At 40.6% G+C, this 16,609-nt stretch overlaps 2 protein-coding genes and 1 long non-coding RNA gene across 5 annotated transcripts; 2 read left to right on the top strand and 1 right to left on the bottom strand.

Annotated features, from left to right (window-relative positions):
* The first annotated feature begins 369 nt into the window (after window positions 1-369).
* Window positions 370-555, top strand: LOC117946118. Its single transcript, XR_004656973.1, has 2 exons — window positions 370-407; window positions 444-555. It is a non-coding gene; the product is annotated as an uncharacterized LOC117946118 (long non-coding RNA).
* Window positions 556-1,031: 476 nt separating this feature from the next.
* Window positions 1,032-5,268, bottom strand: prelid3a (PRELI domain containing 3A). 2 transcript variants are annotated; one of them, XM_034873977.1, is made up of 7 exons: window positions 4,855-5,264; window positions 4,233-4,401; window positions 3,701-3,790; window positions 3,467-3,537; window positions 3,220-3,322; window positions 2,450-2,524; window positions 1,032-2,301 (listed from the first exon to the last, which is right to left on the bottom strand). In XM_034873977.1, exons 1-6 carry the CDS (start codon window positions 4,884-4,886, stop codon window positions 2,465-2,467), a joined length of 525 nt encoding a protein of 174 aa, XP_034729868.1. In that variant the 5' UTR covers window positions 4,887-5,264; the 3' UTR covers window positions 1,032-2,301; window positions 2,450-2,464. The 2 variants fall into 2 exon arrangements, with proteins under 2 accessions (XP_034729868.1, XP_034729867.1); XM_034873976.1 differs by lacking the exon at window positions 2,450-2,524 and having other exon boundaries at window positions 4,855-5,268.
* A 1,333-nt stretch (window positions 5,269-6,601) lies between these two features.
* Window positions 6,602-12,868, top strand: elovl4a (ELOVL fatty acid elongase 4a). 2 transcript variants are annotated; one of them, XM_034874730.1, is made up of 7 exons: window positions 6,602-6,856; window positions 7,788-7,870; window positions 8,661-8,848; window positions 9,103-9,183; window positions 9,880-10,051; window positions 10,498-10,625; window positions 10,753-12,868. In XM_034874730.1, the coding sequence occupies exons 1-7, from the start codon at window positions 6,822-6,824 to the stop codon at window positions 11,068-11,070; spliced, it is 1,005 nt and encodes a 334-aa protein (XP_034730621.1). In that variant the 5' UTR covers window positions 6,602-6,821; the 3' UTR covers window positions 11,071-12,868. The 2 variants fall into 2 exon arrangements, with proteins under 2 accessions (XP_034730621.1, XP_034730622.1); XM_034874731.1 differs by having other exon boundaries at window positions 6,635-6,861.
* Window positions 12,869-16,609: the final 3,741 nt, after the last annotated feature.

The raw sequence follows: 16,609 nt of genomic DNA, 5'->3' as shown, positions 1-16,609 counted from the left end.
TGGAGCAGAGAAGGGAACCAGTGCTTCGATGATGAAACACTAACCTGAGGCTTTAATAAAAAAACAAACAAAGGGCAAATCCCCTACCACTCGTAATCACTATCTTCAAATAGAAGTGGATCCATTCAGTATTTCCTTTCCTCATTAGTATTTATTAAGCAGCAGTATAATAACACCAGGTTGCTAAACAGTGAGCTGTTTGATCAACACCATGTTCTAGGCTGTTTGCAGATGATCTGTATTGGCGTTTTATTTGCCTGATAGTTATTTCAAAATTGAGCACAGCTACAGCTCTGTCTGTCCCTCTGCTCCGGTTTCACTCCCCACCGAGTCGGACTATCTTTTACTGTGGATTATGTTGAAAGTTTCTAATTTAATAAAGCATCTAAACAAAGATTTTATTGGAGGTTGTAACATTCCAAAATCTTAATTTGGACTTCAAGATTTTTATTTTCACTGTAAATGCATATCGGTTCCAAATATCGGTTAAGGGTTTCATTTGCTACTGATAATCGGTATCAGTATCGGCCTTGAAAAAACAGTATAGGTCGATCCCTGTTATGTTCAAGCTTCAGAAAATCATTTCCTCAAACAAATCTTTTAATTTCTCAATAGAACAGTTGAAACAAAATGTAAAAAGCAAATGAAACCTTTTTTTCTGCATGACATTCAGACAATATAAACAGTGTAATACTTGACTGCTCGTTACACAATGTTTTTTTAATAAATAATATTTCTACAAATATGTAAATACTATTCATTTTAACAAAGCAATATGATTTTGCACATACAGTACGTCATTGTAATTGTGTGCATCTTCCTCTGCAGTGTTGCACACACAGCAGCGCCCTGCTCCTCATGGTGTGTAGGGAGCTTTTACAGAGAAGTTCAACATTTGGTAGCATCCTGTGCGTGATTTGGAAAGGCATGAATGAATCAGCTGCCAAAGCAATAATACACAGGCATCATTTAAGGCCAATTGAAAAAAAGGAATCCTTCTCACAGAGAGAGATTCAATCTACTATTAACTAACTCTACTGGTCACAAAAGCTAAACATGCATCTTCCTCTATAACCCTCTGAAGTCTAAGGACCATTTTCACATATCTTCTTAAGTTTCAAGGTATTTTGCATATACCTGATCCCCATGTGTTTCACATCTAAATGTTTAGAACAAACTCAGCTTTCCGTATATATGACGCCCACATTTTTTCTAGAGCAATGTACATAGAGATGATTTGGCGATAAAGCTGGACTGCTGATGTTTTTGATCTCCTCAAAACCTTAACTTATGATGTGTTGTACAAGTTGTTTCAGTGCTTGAAATGATTATAACTTAGGTTATATGGGATGAAAATAGTAAAGAAATGTCTGAAATGAAATTTTGCAACATCGCTTTTCGAAAAGAAGTTTTGTCAAACATCGTTTGGCCGCGCCGGTGCGTCTTTTGGTCCTCAGAGGGTTAAAGTTACAAATCTGCTGGTTTAAGGCAGTAATACCCAGAATGTGTACATCAAAAAGTAGCCCCTGTACTGTTGCCTTGACAGCAGAAAAAGAAGGCAATGTCAGCGGTACATTCCCATTATTTTTTCTGACATAAACAATATCATTTAAAGCATCTAAAGCAGCATTAGCAAATGTATAGCCCGCTACTACAGATTTTTGTTATATAACCCTCCTCCCCCCATATTTTTTTTTACGACAATCATGCAAACATATCATCTACAGTTTGTGCCTTTTGAAACACATAAGCCCCAGTTAAACATGTAAACTCCTGTAATAGGACTCTCCAGTGTTTGAATTTCTTCTAGTCGCCATACCTTGCTGTCTAAGAATGTGTGTACCTCCTGCTATCTTCCTCCTCTGCATCTCTTCCACAGTATGCTAAGATATAATCATGAGATCAACGGAAAGTTGGGGTAGTGATATTATATTCGAAGTGAAGTCTCATGATGTTGACAGCAGCACCCATGAATTTTAGACCTTCAGTTGATTTAGCAGTACAGCTTGTTTAACACGTGGAGGGAAAAATGTCCTTTTCACCTCACTTGCCTCCATTAGAATAGCTGCTCACTTGTTTTAAAGTACTGAGTTAGCATCAAGCCACAACTGCTAGACTTGGACCCACTTCCCTTAAATCCAACTCTATAACCTTTCAGCTTTGGCAACATTTCACTGTCTGTCTGATCTTCCAGGACATGGCGATATAAGTACCAACTGCAGAGGATCCGAGACACTGAGAATCCCCCGGTGGTGCATGAGGTGTAGCGGGGAAAGCAGTTGTCGCTGTGGAACTGCAGTCCTGTGTATGCAAACAAATGAGCACTGAGCATTATGTGGCACGTGGAAGCACACATGGATGTAGTTTTGAGAGCGAACAAAAGACTGGCATGCTTATAATGAGCTGGTAAGGCTGAAGGTTGCAAAGGAAAAATAAGGAGAAGAGCTACCAGATTTAGGAAATGTCACAGAGGTATGTTCTCTCTTTCAGAGTTCTGAATAATCCACTCAATAGCATCCCAACCCTACAGATCCACACAGAAGAGAAACAGAAGATTAAAGAGAAGAAGTAAAAGTCATACACAGTGATAGACAGCGCTGGAAATAGTAACTTTTGACTGTAGGTTGCCCTGGAACTGCAGAGACAGTATAGTCCCAGTTAGAAGGCATGCAAATAAACCCTCAGTAATGGGTTTCTAACTGGCATCAAAGTTTAGACTACATGCAAAAGATACAATAAGCGTATGATTATAAATATATGCTTTGTATTACCAGGATTGTTCCTGCATAGAGGACTTATAACGCCCCCAAAGAGGTTATAGCCAGCCCAGAAGGGAAATCAGTTATGCCAAAATGATAAGAATTGAGAGAAAAAATAGCATCTTCTTCAACTGTTTTTATAGCAATTTACCAAACAACAGTTGAAAAAGCAGAAAATAAACTTAAATATGAGTGCTTATGTCTCCCTGAGAGTTTAATGGTGGAATTTAAATATTAATATTTCTTGTTAAAGCAGTTTTGTTGATTGGCAGTTAACTTCCTCAGGTGTAATCATCATTTTTGTTCATCAAACTGTCAGAAATAACAGGCAAATGCACATAGATTTTTGTCAAATAAGGTAACACAGACTCATCGCCTTCACTGTACGCGGGCCGATCATGCTTAATGTTGTGCGTGGTCCCCGCTCCCCCCATTCTGAGCCAGGAGAAACCCTGGTTACCTTCCTGGCGTTAGCCGACATTCTCCTAGCCATCATCCCCTCCAGGTAACTGCTTAGACTCACTCCCTTGACTGTGATGATGGCCTCCTGGGTCAGGACGGTGCTGAGGAGGGAGGGGGACACAATGTGATTACTGTAAGACATTAACAAATAGAATACCACACTTACCTGCATGAAAGTAGGACAACAGAACACAGACTGTACCCAGAGATGTTTTCAGAAATCAAATAAAACAACAAATACTTACACCTCAGGGTTGTCTGGGTGCGGTCTGTAAAGAAGCCTCTCATCCACTGAAATCAGGTTGGTGAGAGTAATCTGGAAGATGAAATATATTTGGATGTCCTTATTTATGGAATATTCTGATGCCAACACTGTGCACGCCATTGACTTGGAAATAACAATTTCTATTATACTGTACCACGGTGTTTCCTGTAATTTAGGTTTATGTTGGCAGTTGATGGACTCCGTATTAACTTACATTTGTAGAGCACAGCTCCATCTTTTTCTCCTCTGGGTCCACTATGGAGTGTTCCTTCACATACGTCTGCGTATGGTTAGTTCCCAGTATCTACACACACACACACACACATACACACACACACACACACACACACACACACACACAACATTGAGTACAATAAAATCAGTCCAAATTTCACTTGCCTTGTGTATGCACGTACCAGAGCTTTTACAGGACACACTTTTGAAAAACAAAAATCTGAAAACCTCAATTTAACAACCGCTGATGGACACATTCTAAAAGTTGGGGCTTGTTCCAACAGCACGGTGCTGTTGGTGGGGAAGAAACAAATAAAATTCAGATGAATTACAGTACATTAGCTGTCCAGACCCCTGCAGGTCACTGAACACCCAGTCAAGGCACCTGTGTCTTAGTCTTTACCATGTATGCACCTAACCTGTCTGCCTCTGACCGTGTTTGCTTCTGTATTTCTATACATCTCAATGTGTGTGTGTATGTGAGTGTGTTTGTGTGTGTGTTGATGACCTACCGCTCGCACAATGCCCGGGAGGCCCCACTCTGTGCTGAGGAGTCTGTGGCTGTGCAGGCGTCCCTGTGTGTCCAGGCTGCGGTCCAGAACGTCCACCCCGACCACATTAGTGTTCATGGGGTTTGGGTACTTCCTCATGGCAGCCTTGATCACCGTCTCCCATGGGTAACTGCACACAAAACATCCACATATTCAATTTGACTACTGGCTAAAACACAATGGACATCTTTTGATAAACTGACAGAAGACTTAACTAACAGAGTGTATGGGATTGTGTTTTATGATCTCCTTATTAAGTCAAGTGGGCAGGGTTATGGCAGAAAGTGCTAAATCAGCCCCAAACTCCCCCAATGTGCTTCTCTGGGACTAAACTGTGACTGGAGAGGCGATGGTTGTGGCTGACTCCTGATGTCAAAGGCTCACAGTGATCACCATCACCATGGGCTATAATAGAGAACAGGTGGAATTTACTGACCGATCCTAAAGTCGTGAGCTTCAGAGTTCTGTGAAATTCAGATTCATTTCAACTAGCCATTGAAGCTGAAGGTCCCATCAACCTAGCCCTGAACAACAGACCAGTTCATTCTGCTTTAGGGATGTTCTTCAATAACCGATGACCAACCTGAAAACGTGTTCCGTGCTCCAGATTTTCATTTTTTCAAAAGACAAGGCTTGACCTTATCGCTGAGAATCCCTCTGTGATCGGAAGCTACATTTCACCGGCCCATTTTGACATGAGGAACTGGCTCCGGTGATCAGATGGTAACGTTACAGGGCCTGCGATGGACGCTCACGACCATCCACGAAGTGGGTCTTTGTTTTCCTTCGCATATCAACCTTGCGTAAAAACTGCGCAATATGCTCTTCTGATACCAACCCTCCCCCCCCCCCTCCTCCCCACGTCACAGGAACAACACGAAGAAACATGTAATTCAGAGTAATGTCAGAGACAGTAGGCTTGCAGGACAAGGGAGAAGCCGGCTGGCGCAACAGCGGAGCGCCCGAGTGTCAAGCCCGACAAAGTGAGACAGCCTACACGGGGATTGTCATACATTTCACAATAAAACAAACATTCACCTGTCACGATTGCAACTTTTGTTTAACTGACATCATCCTCAGCCTTTGAAATATCTGATAAAATACAGAGCCTACGGTTTTAGAAACGTTATAGCCTACAGTTTGAGGCATTTAAAGGATTTAAGACGAGGCTTTTTCTGTCTGACATCAGTTAAGCCGCCATTTTGAACAGCTGGGCATCAAAATAGGCTACTTTAATAGCCTACTACACAATATTTTAATAACCACCGTCCAATTTCATCAAAATGTGGCTGGGTGAGTCATTCAACACGTTTCCTTTAGTAGGCACCTCAGCCTATATTAGCCTATCCCTTTTTATCATTAGACCTTAATGCACCATGGTGCTATATGCTCTTGGATGTTTACAGAAATGCTAACTCTTTGTCAGTGTGTTATGTCCACCAAGAACTTTGGGCGACAGAAGAGCAGAGCGCTTCCTGCCTTCCTCTGGTTGCGTCTGGCTGACTTGACGAAGCTGATGTAGCCTTGCTGCTGCTGCTGCATCCGCCTCCCCTTGTGCGCATGCGCTTAGCATCTTTCCATCATCCCGGTCAAGTGGCCACCAAAAGAGCAAAACTGCATCAAGCTAGACACAGACGGCTAGAAGCAAACAGGAAATGTGGTGGCACCGCTTTCAAACAGAAGGATTTGGTTCGGAGACTAAAAGAATAAGAACATATAACTATAGCAGTAAAATACTTAAAGCATAATGTAACCAATCACTATCCAAGTACCTGCATTGCCATTTAATTTTCAACTCTAACTCACGATTTGAATTATTTTCGGTTGGATTATTATTAAAATAATAACATAAGATACAGTAGGGTGGGGAAAAAATTGATACAGTATAGTATCTCGATTTTTTTATTATATGTGTGTTGGTCAGTTTGTCTGCTTGACAATCCCATTTTGCAGCAATGACATTGAAGTGATATGAAAAAACACGGAAATGTATCGTTTTAAATTAAACAGATGTTGACAAAGTTTCCTTTTGGAGACATCATTTGAAATCAGTAAAAATTCGAATTTGGAGAAAAGGTTATAAATTGGAGTACATGGCGAAATATTGCAACATTGTTTTTAAAATCGCAGTGATATCTTATCGTGGCATAATTATCGTGATGATATTGTATGTGGAAGCGTCAGGTGATTCCCAACCCTAAGATCACCAGCAGTCATTGAACTGATTTAATGGTTTTGACACATCACACATTTTCTAACTTAACGTTGTTGTCATGAAGTCAATGCATTTTTATTTCGAAAGTTTGCCCGGAAGTGTGAGGTGTATTGTCTCGGTCTTGCGGCTGGTGCTGAGGGGGATCAGAGGAGGAGTTGAGTGAAGCAGACGCGCAGTGTAGGCTGGTGTGGCCCCCGAACGAGGAATCCATGCCATCGCCGTTATCCAGCGGCCCGTTTATTTCACTTCGGATACGGAACACTTCATCAATCCGTAGAGAACACACTCAGTCGGTTACACGCCGGGAAAACGCACACTGCATGACCTTGCATTGAATGTCATTAGACGGTTTTTTTAAAGCACCGACACGGTAAGGTAATAAGCACCTTCATCCGCACGGAGTAGCCTACAATGCGAGACCAATGTCGATATATTACGGGATAGTATTTCGCCCGTGCGCAGTCGGTTATTTGAGATCAAATCTTTTATAGACTGTAGTCGTGTTGTTTTAGAGATGGAAGAGGAAACAGCTTAGGCGTTTTGGAAAAATCCTATTGATGATAGGACTCCATATGCAGCCTATAGGTGAAGGCCGGACTGCAAAGCCTACCGCAGAATGCCAATATTCGTCTTCATACAGTTAATAGTCCTGTTGTAAACATATGAGCCTTTAAGACTTATAGAAACACACAATTTGCGGTTAAATGTTTATTCTAACAATGAGGTATGGTTTATTTTCAGAGCAGTTCACGAGGCCAGCGCGTGCGGGACTGAGGAAGATGCTGCAGCAGCGCTTGATCTGTTTCGGGGGGGGGGCGTCATGTTTTTAGGGATCATTAAATTACACGGTGTCCGACAGGGCACCCTGCTACTTATCAGCGTCAGTCTGGTACCCTATAGGTGACCCATTTCAGTGTAAAAAGGGGGGCGCGAGGACCCTATAAGGGCACACCAGGTTGGTTGGTGGTCGTGCTCACGCCAAAAATCTGCTGACACATGCGCTCTGCCGGCCGTAATGAAGCCTATAGCCCATCTATCATGAGGCCACAGGCTCCTCGGCTTTTAAGTGGCCTTCTGATGGCCTGGGCTCGTTTCTTTTAAAGCTTCACAATATTTAAAGATGAATGATTAAATAAATAAAAAATTGAGTGCTACTTTAGAAACAAGCATATGGTGACATTGTTGATTTCTGTTCTTTTGGAAGATGACATCTTTCTTCTCAGGGGACCCAGCTCTCTAAACTAAATACTGGTTACATTTTATAGAGGCCTCTATTCTCACACCTGTCTCTTTGATTCCAGGTTGTTGGCCCCAGCCATGGAGATTGTTACTCACTTCATTAACGACACCGTAGAATTCTACAAATGGACCCTAACTATTGCAGGTAATAATCTTGTAGGTTTTTCATGGTCAGATCTTTTTGGCAAGTGACTAAATACGTAACTTCTTGTGTACGCACTTGTATACACTACAGGTATGTTTTTCCTGCAATGATTTAGCTTGGACGGTGCTTCTTTGAGAATTTGCGAAAGGAAGAGTCTAAGTTGCATCATTGCTGAAGAATATGTGTATGTGCTGGATTACATATTGACATGAAATATAGAGCAATACATTGACACTTAATGTGTCTTGTTCCATTTTGCTCCTTCACTTGTACATCCTTTTTATAACTTAACTGGAACCAGTAGACCTACATGAAATCATGCACTAAAGGATCATATCTTTACTTTGATTCACCCACTAAATCATTGTCTGAATATTGTATTGTTAACCCCTTAAGATAATTAAAATTCACACTCATATATAACATTCTGAACATATCACATGCACAATTAATTAAACAAGGGTGTCTACATCAAACTGACCTCCAGACATGTCACCTCTGGACAAAATCTGGCATCTACCTTCCTGTTGTGTTTGACCTACAATCAAATTAATTCAATTTCAGTTCAATTTTATTTATAGTATCAATTCACAACAAGAGTTATCTCAAGACACTTCACAGATAGTTGGTATAGACCACGCTCTATAATTTCCAAGGACCCAACAATTTAGTACGTTCCACAAGAGCAAGCACTTCCCTTAAAATAAACTGCCATGGAACCTGCGCTGTGTCAGTGTAATGTGAACATTAAGAATAGTTATGTAACGCTATGAGAACCTCTGTCCCACAGACAAGCGAGTGCAGAAATGGCCCCTGATGGACAATCCCCTGCCTACGCTGGCTATCAGCATGTCCTACCTGCTATTTCTCTGGCTGGGGCCCAAATACATGAAGAACAGAGAGCCCTTCCAGCTCCGCAAAACCCTCATTGTCTACAACTTCAGCATGGTTTTCCTCAACTTCTTCATCTTTAAAGAGGTAGGTTACTAGTAACTAGATGTGCAAAACCTTTAGTGAGTAATGCTGAATCTCTGGAAGTCTTATCCAAACCATAACTATCCATCCCGATGAGTACTTTTTAGAAGAAGTCCACCCCCCGATTTAGATTAACCTTATTACAATGTATCCAGCTTTCTGCCTGCACTTGGCATCCCTGTTACTCTCGCTGTGTGGTTCTGCCTTTGTCAACTAATAAGAGTGATTCAGTAGAGATATTCTCTGTTTTTTTTTAGCTGTTTATGGCAGCACGGTCAGCGAACTACAGCTACATTTGTCAACAAGTGGACTATTCAGATGACCCCAATGAAGTCAGGGTGAGTGTTTGCAGCTGCGACACACAAACACAAGACACATGCACACATAACTTGTGTTAAAAGAAAATGCAACATTTTCGGATCACACCGCACCTGCCCTATTATGTAACTTACTTCCTTATTGTGTACGTGTGTGCAGTCATTAGCTTCCAGATGTAACAAGACACCTCAGTTAATTGATACACAGATACATCTAACTTGACTTCAGTGCTCTACTGTACTCCAATGATTAAGAAAACCCTTTCCAGCGTGCCAGAGAAGCTTCGTGCTTGGTGGAGTTTAGAAACATGATCAGCTTCTGTTCATTAGGACCCTTCTTTTGTAATCAGAACAAGTGCGAGCTGGAAGAGGGATCATGAAAGGTGTTTGCTTTCACCTTCCTTTCAACTGCTCCATGACGTAGTGACACATCTGACACATCTGTTGGTGGGCTGGATGGCGCCTTCCAGGCAGCTAACCCTGACCTTAACCCTAAACATAACCATTGCCGCGCTGCCTGGAAGGAGATGTTGGAGGCAAAAAACACCAAACACATGTTGGGGGGGTCTCAGGTGACTAGATTAGAATACAGGTTAGAAATAAGAGTCCAACTACTCTTGTATTTCTGTTTGTTTTCCCCTCTTTGTTTCTATTTCCTTCCTCCACCTGTGTCTGTCTTTTCCCCTCAACCCATTTCTCATGTTGTGTGTGAGACAGGTGGCAGGAGCTCTGTGGTGGTATTTCATCTCTAAGGGCATCGAGTATCTAGACACGGTGTTTTTCATCCTGAGGAAAAAATTCAACCAGGTTACTTTCTTGCATGTCTACCACCACTGCACCATGTTCACGCTCTGGTGGATCGGCATCAAATGGGTGGCAGGAGGACAGTGTGAGTAGCTCATGCTACAATAGAGATCTACTGTATATTGTGTCCAATGCCTATTGTTACCCCATATTTACTGTACTTCTTGTTGAAATGAACATTTCTTGTTGGAGGGTCAAAGGGCTTAATTGTGTGTTTTTGTTTTGCTCCTGATCCTAAACTGAATCTTTTTCTATTGAGCTTTTTGTGGTATGAAGGTAGTAAGAGGATCCTTTTACATGTCTCTGCCCTGGCACTCATTGTGCCACAATACGGCCATTTCAACAGTGTGCCAAATTATTCCTTGGTAAAACAAAACTGTGTGATAATGTTAATCTGAAAATGAATCAATAATGTCAAGTATTATATGTACCTTAAATGGAAAAAGTACAATAAGGTGTTAATTTGTGTAACAAAACTGTATTCTAGCACCATAGTTAGCGTGACAAAACTAAACTTTCTTTTATTTGCAGCATTCTTTGATGCCCACATGAACGCGGCAATCCATGTCTTGATGTACCTGTATTATGGCCTGGCCTCCTGTGGACCTAAGATCCAAAAGTACCTGTGGTGGAAGAAGTACTTGACCATCATCCAGATGGTAAGAGATCACCTTACCATGTTGCTAATTGAAATTAATGTATTTCTTTAACGCATTTTGTAAGGTTAACCCTAACTCACGTCTAGAATCTTACAGTGAATCTCACAGATCTCTCATTGTGTCTCAGATCCAGTTCCACATCACCATTGGCCACACGGCCTTGTCCCTCTACGTCAACTGTGATTTCCCCCACTGGATGCATTACTCCCTCATCTGCTACGCCTTCACCTTCATCATCCTCTTCGGCAACTTCTACTACCAGACCTACCGCCGCCAGCAGCCCAGACGCGACGCCTCCTCCAAAGCAGGCAAGGCCCTTTCTAACGGGACCCTCAACGGGCTCAGCAAGGCCGCCAACGGAGCAGCGCTGATGGGGAGCAAAGAGGAGAAGCCCCAGGAGAACTCTGGGAGGAGGAAGAGGAAAGGAAGAGCTAAGCGAGATTAGAGGAAGAGGAGCGAGTGAGGTATAGGTGAGGTAGGGCCTTGCTTTGGGTTCTAGGTTGACAGTGCTAAAAACATGAAAGACTTCATTAGAGTATGATTTAGATGGATGGATGCGTTAAGGTGAGACGTGTTTATTTAAGCCATGATCTGAGTTGTTGTAGATAAAATATGAGACAGGCTTGTGTTGAAAAAGGATCATTCTGTTAGAAAGAGGTGTCAAAGGCCATGCCCAAGGTGGCCGTTCTCACAAACAACCCAAAATACAGTAGTGTACGGTACGAGACGGGATAGATCTTAGTATTCCCTCTCTTTATTGTGGTGCCAAGTACTGTAGATCTTGTTCAAAAAGTGACTTTCAGCTACTAAAATCTGAGCCTGGAAAGGAAACAAAGAGTCGACCAGGCCCATTTGGCATGCTGGGAAAGCTACTTTAATAAGCCTGAGCTGCTTGAAAAAGATAATATACCATTCTTATTGTTACTGCTGTATTGAGACAGGAATACACTTCATAACACGCGTACAACCATTCATTTATATTTGAGCTATTACTTTTTGTTCTTTACCTTTCCAGATTTTACTGATGATAATGTATAGTACCATGTCATTTTCGTTCTCATCATGTTCAACTTGTCATTGATGTTCCGTGAGAGAGACTTGCGTTTACAGCTCTTGTTTACTGAATAGACACGTCTACAGTTGTCCACTTATTTGTGAACAGTGAATTGTCTTATTTATTCTTATTTATTTCAAGTTTTGGACTCAGCTGCCACTCACATTTGAGCTGTCACCCATTTAGCGTACAGTTACAGTCTGAAGAAGGAAAATAAATCAACATTGCCGGTTAAGATGTACATTGAAATAGAAATTATAGATCTAATCCTTTGAGACTTGGATGAGATTGTTCCATCACTGGTTTATGATGGAACAATCGCCAACTGTATCTCATAGATGGTTAAACATGTTCTATTTCTGTATACATCCATAGAAGGTTTTATATATCCCTACTTGTATGTAATGCGATGAGATGTAATGAATATTATCCAGATGAATGATGGATCTGATGATTATCTCAATGTTTCCCGTTTTGACAGAAAAGCCGGTGGAGTGAGTTTTGTCGCTGCAGATGTTTACCTGTCTTTTTATATTATATCTGAAGTTGTTGTTTGTCCTACATGCTGGTGAAAATGTGTGCTGAACAAAGACATGATGGTGGAGAATTCAGAACTAGCTTACAGCCAGTTTTTATCAAGTTAGCTGGGCTTACCTTAAGCACCGTTTTCTTCCCATGTTCAGATATCTTTTGTGTCAGTGTTTTCAGGCTTAATCTGAACTGGCTTGAATGTAAATTTATAAAGGGAAAGATTTGGATTTAAGACGAATAATATTATGAATTAAATACCAAAAGAGCTGGTGGACCTCTATAGTGACTTTGTATGTTATACTATGATGAATAACTTTGCTCCGCCTGTAGTATATAGAGCTTAATTCAGTCGCCTGCTCTATATCAGCAAGTCAGCTTTATATCATCCATTAACCGATGCATTTTGATGTTATTTATTGTTTTCTTCTTTATTATTCTTTTTTATGTAAATACAAAAGTGCTTGTCTGTGTATTTGTGTTATTTTTGTGTTGTACATATTACATTGTGATATTTTGTACACTGCACATTTGGTAATGTTCCCAGCTTGTAAGCTAGGACAAAACACATCCGTTGCTTCAGTGTTTTTTATGTGTTTTTTTTAAGTATCATAACTTTGAACTCTCTTCCAATTCAATTAAACTGAATGCCTGTACAAATGATGGCTTCCTTTTGCTACTTCATTTCACCTTATACTTCATTATGGTAGTAACTGGCATGCTTCTTTAATGATGATATACGGGGCATCAAGACTGTGTTTTCACACTGATGACTTGAAAAGACAATAATGGTTAGCGATCAGCAGAGGGTCTTTCCAACACTAGAGGGCACCCTGTTTGCATGGCCGTAAATCAACATCAATGTTACTGAACAAAATGCTTACTGTGTTCCTCATGATTTCAACCAGCCACTGTTATTATGGAAATGACATCTCCTCAAGATATAGAACTTCATCAAGTTTCAAGAGGATTACAACATAAATAAGACCAATATATTACATATTGTATATATATCTGTGTGTGTGTGTGTGCATGTGTGCATGTGTGCCTGTGTGCGAGTGTGTGTGTGCCAATACAAATACAGTTAAAATTAGCTCCACCTTGACAAACTACAACATTACAACACTGCTTCCATGTTAATGCTTTGGCAAAAATAATTAAAAACCATACACTATTTTAACACTCTGAAATGGGACATTCAGCTAAATTTGTTATTTATTTACTTCTAATGCTTTAATAAAATGTAGGTAAGACTACTTTTTTACTTTTCACTAAGTAGCAGTTAATGCAGGATTTCTAATCTTAATGTAGTATTTTTACATTTTGGTATCGCTACTTTTACTTAAACAAAGAACATGAATACTTCTTCCAACTTTGTGGAAGCCAAAATAGGTATCTTGAGTTTAAGTTTTTTCACGTTTTTTTCCAAATTGTTCATCAGTAAAAGAAATCCCACATTTAAATGTGTTTGTCATGTACTGTTTGCCAGTTTGGTTTGGTTAAGAAAAAACTAAATAAACTATTACCATTACAATTTTTATTAATTTTAAAAGGCCCCTTCCCCTTCAACAAGCCATATGTATGGCAAATAAGCTCAACAAATCTGTAGCGGCATAGAAGTGTGGTTGGGGATGTCTTGAACATATGTACCTTATACTGTATGTTGCTTGTCTGATGAACTGATTTTTCTTTTTTTTTTAAATAACTGTGCTAAAAGGTTAATCTCAGGGAGACCTGTTTGGTAGACAAAAAGAGAAAACCCTCCTAAAATTTAATTTATTGCATTGCTCATTCCATCCCTGAATTCTCCTCCCATTTTGATGAGTTTAGACAAAGGTTTCCATGGAAACTGTACACAGCAGCTGTCTGACCCCTCCTACCCACCCATCCTCCCAAATACCTCCCACCCCCACCCCCACCCACTGCATCCCCTCCTCCTCCTGCTTCTGAATCAGCTGTGGTCTATGTGGGAAACAGTATCAGCACAATAAACTATTTAACAGTGTTTTAGTGCTTGTGTGTGTGGGGGTGGGTGTGTGGATTAGAGATTGGAGGTTTCGTTTGTGTGTGTGTGTGTGTGTGCTTTTGTAATAGGTGGAGAGATTGAGAAACACATTAGTATGTGTGTGCGTGCATTTGTAATCCCCCGCAGAGTTTATGAGTGGGAGGCCTCCACTGGCAGAGGGGTAGGATGATGTTTGTGTTATTCTTCAACCCAGAGCAATAATTTCACAACTCGGTACCAGAAAACCATAACCTCATGTTCATTAGCATTTCTGTTTCAGCCCTTTCCTCCAGTCTCTTCTGCTTGACAAACACATCTCTATATCATGAGAGCTCTGTCAATGAGGTTTCTTCAGGGAAAAGGATTTATAGCTGAGGAATTTTCATTGGCACTCTAATGCCTTGAGGTGCTTTTTAAATCCTAAACCATAACACATCTTTTATAATGGACACAATGGCAGATTTGGCCTGCCAGTTCATCTTTTGCTGTATGTGTTAGTTTTAACCCTCATTAGAGTAATCTCATTAATGTGTAGCTTTTTAATATCATGTCAGTCAACCCAATGCATTCACTCTTTTCTCGACTTTCACACACAACATGAAAAGAGCACAAGCACTAAACACATCTAGATTGTGTAGGCCATTATGGTTCCATGTCTACGCGTTTGTGTCCACAACAGGATTCAAATGACTACATCAGCATTTATATTCTGTAAGTGGGTGTCTTTGTCTGTGCAAAAGCACCTCCTTCAGTGAAATCCCTTGGGAATTTCACAGCAGAGTAAAACATTTTCCTGCCTGCCAGAAGCTCAGTTGATGTCTGGAGCACAACAACTGAGGCCGGAGACAGGTGTGTTTCTTTTATGCCTCATGGGCGAAACGTATTGCACCAATAAGGCACAGGCTTCACAAAGCCCTCCTCCGTGTATACCTGCCAGAACAAAGGCTTAAAGACTCCATGGCAAGGCATTGTTTTAGCAATAATAATGAATTATTAATGAAAACCTCTGTTTATGACTTACGGAACGTGAATTGTTCACCCCGTGATGTTTTTTTTTTATTTTTAGAAAAATGTATTTGTTTACACTGGAGTTTAAATCCAAAACGAAAAATCTCTATGTGAAATTCTGTGTCCTCTTTTAATAAGGCACACTTAATGTGGCAATTGTGCTAATGTAAAACACATGTGGAAAGCATAGGATGCAAAAGTGTTTTATGCAGCCATCTTAAATAACACAAAGCAGTTTAAAAAATAGGAAACTACAACGTGACACTCCAGATTATTCCTGACTGTGTAATAAACAGTCAATTACAGCGCTTGGTATCCCCCCCAACACATGGTGTTACTGTGGTGATCCGGGGTGAGGGTGTTTATGAATAATAGAGAAAGCAAGGATGAGAGAGAGACTTGGGAGTGTAAAATGAATGAAGGGGATATTTTTAGATGAAAGTTAATCACGGCCTCTCTCTCTCTCTCTGTCTCAAAGCTTTCACCACTACATGGTGTGGGATGAAGGACTGGGAAGGGAAAGATGTCCTAATCAAGATGGACACAATGGAAAAAAAAATAAAACAATTGTGAAAATATTGGCAAGCCTCATATCAGAAAGTCATGTCAACATTTTATGTTATGGGATAAGACACAGAGAGGCAGAAACAAATGCTAATAATGTATTTTAACAAAAAGACAAGATAAGGAATTTGATTCATGTTGAAAATAACAAACGATTAATGTAACTCTTCCAAACGGATTTATACTGGAATGGGTTTTAATGTAATAATGAAAGAAACTGATGTCTTCTCAGTGTGTGAAATAACACTCTCTCTGCCAAACATTTCCCTCTTTCGTTTTACTTCAAACAAAGCAGTATTCATTTTGTCTGGCACATCGGGGCCTCCATGATGCAGACAGCTGTCACTTTAATGCAAGCAAATGATAGAATAGTCCCGGGGCAGAAGAAGAGGATAGGTGGGGGAAGTGGTGAATGTGTGTGTATGTGTATGTCACTGTGAAAGGGAGTGCAAAACGCCAAACATCTGTTATCCCATTTAGGGGAAATGGATCATCATTCTTGGCCAAAGCTGGCTGATTGGCAGTGTAACATCTTGTCTGGTAATTAAAATGTGATAACAATAGAGAGCAGTCTTATTTCTGAATAGATCAAGATATAGTGTTGTGAAAGCCTGCCGTGACAGAAAGCAAATGGATTGCACAGATGCAGGAGGCTAAGAGCAGCTGTGGTTACTAAAGCCTTAGCAGTGCTGTGAAGTAAGGGTGGCAAAAGCTAACTACTGACGCCTTAACAGGAGCTAAAATCCATGCCATAAAACTTCCAGAGCAGAGAAAATCCTAGCTTTCTCACAAGTCAATCCCTTACTTCCTGCAAACTTACTTGTT

This window comes from Etheostoma cragini, chromosome 6 (assembly GCF_013103735.1).
Source record: "Etheostoma cragini isolate CJK2018 chromosome 6, CSU_Ecrag_1.0, whole genome shotgun sequence".
Classification (NCBI taxonomy): domain Eukaryota; kingdom Metazoa; phylum Chordata; class Actinopteri; order Perciformes; family Percidae; genus Etheostoma; species Etheostoma cragini.
Note: the sequence above shows the minus strand (reverse complement) of the source record. Positions and strands in the feature narration are given on the sequence as shown.

What these genes read in the sequence shown, in the direction of transcription:
- prelid3a (XM_034873976.1), bottom strand. Translation starts at nt 4,886, where the DNA reads ATGAAAATCTGGAGCACGGAACACGTTTTCAG. An exon ending in CACCCAGACAACCCTGAGGT is followed by an intron (nt 3,323 to 3,466) that starts GTAAGTATTTGT and finishes CTCCCTCCTCAG; the next exon opens with CACCGTCCTGACCCAGGAGG. An exon ending in TGTCGGCTAACGCCAGGAAG is followed by an intron (nt 2,302 to 3,219) that starts GTAACCAGGGTT and finishes TTGCATACACAG; the next exon opens with GACTGCAGTTCCACAGCGAC.
- elovl4a (XM_034874730.1), top strand. Translation starts at nt 6,822, where the DNA reads ATGTCATTAGACGGTTTTTTTAAAGCACCGACACG. An exon ending in TTTTTTAAAGCACCGACACG is followed by an intron (nt 6,857 to 7,787) that starts GTAAGGTAATAA and finishes CTTTGATTCCAG; the next exon opens with GTTGTTGGCCCCAGCCATGG. An exon ending in ACTTCTTCATCTTTAAAGAG is followed by an intron (nt 8,849 to 9,102) that starts GTAGGTTACTAG and finishes GTTTTTTTTTAG; the next exon opens with CTGTTTATGGCAGCACGGTC.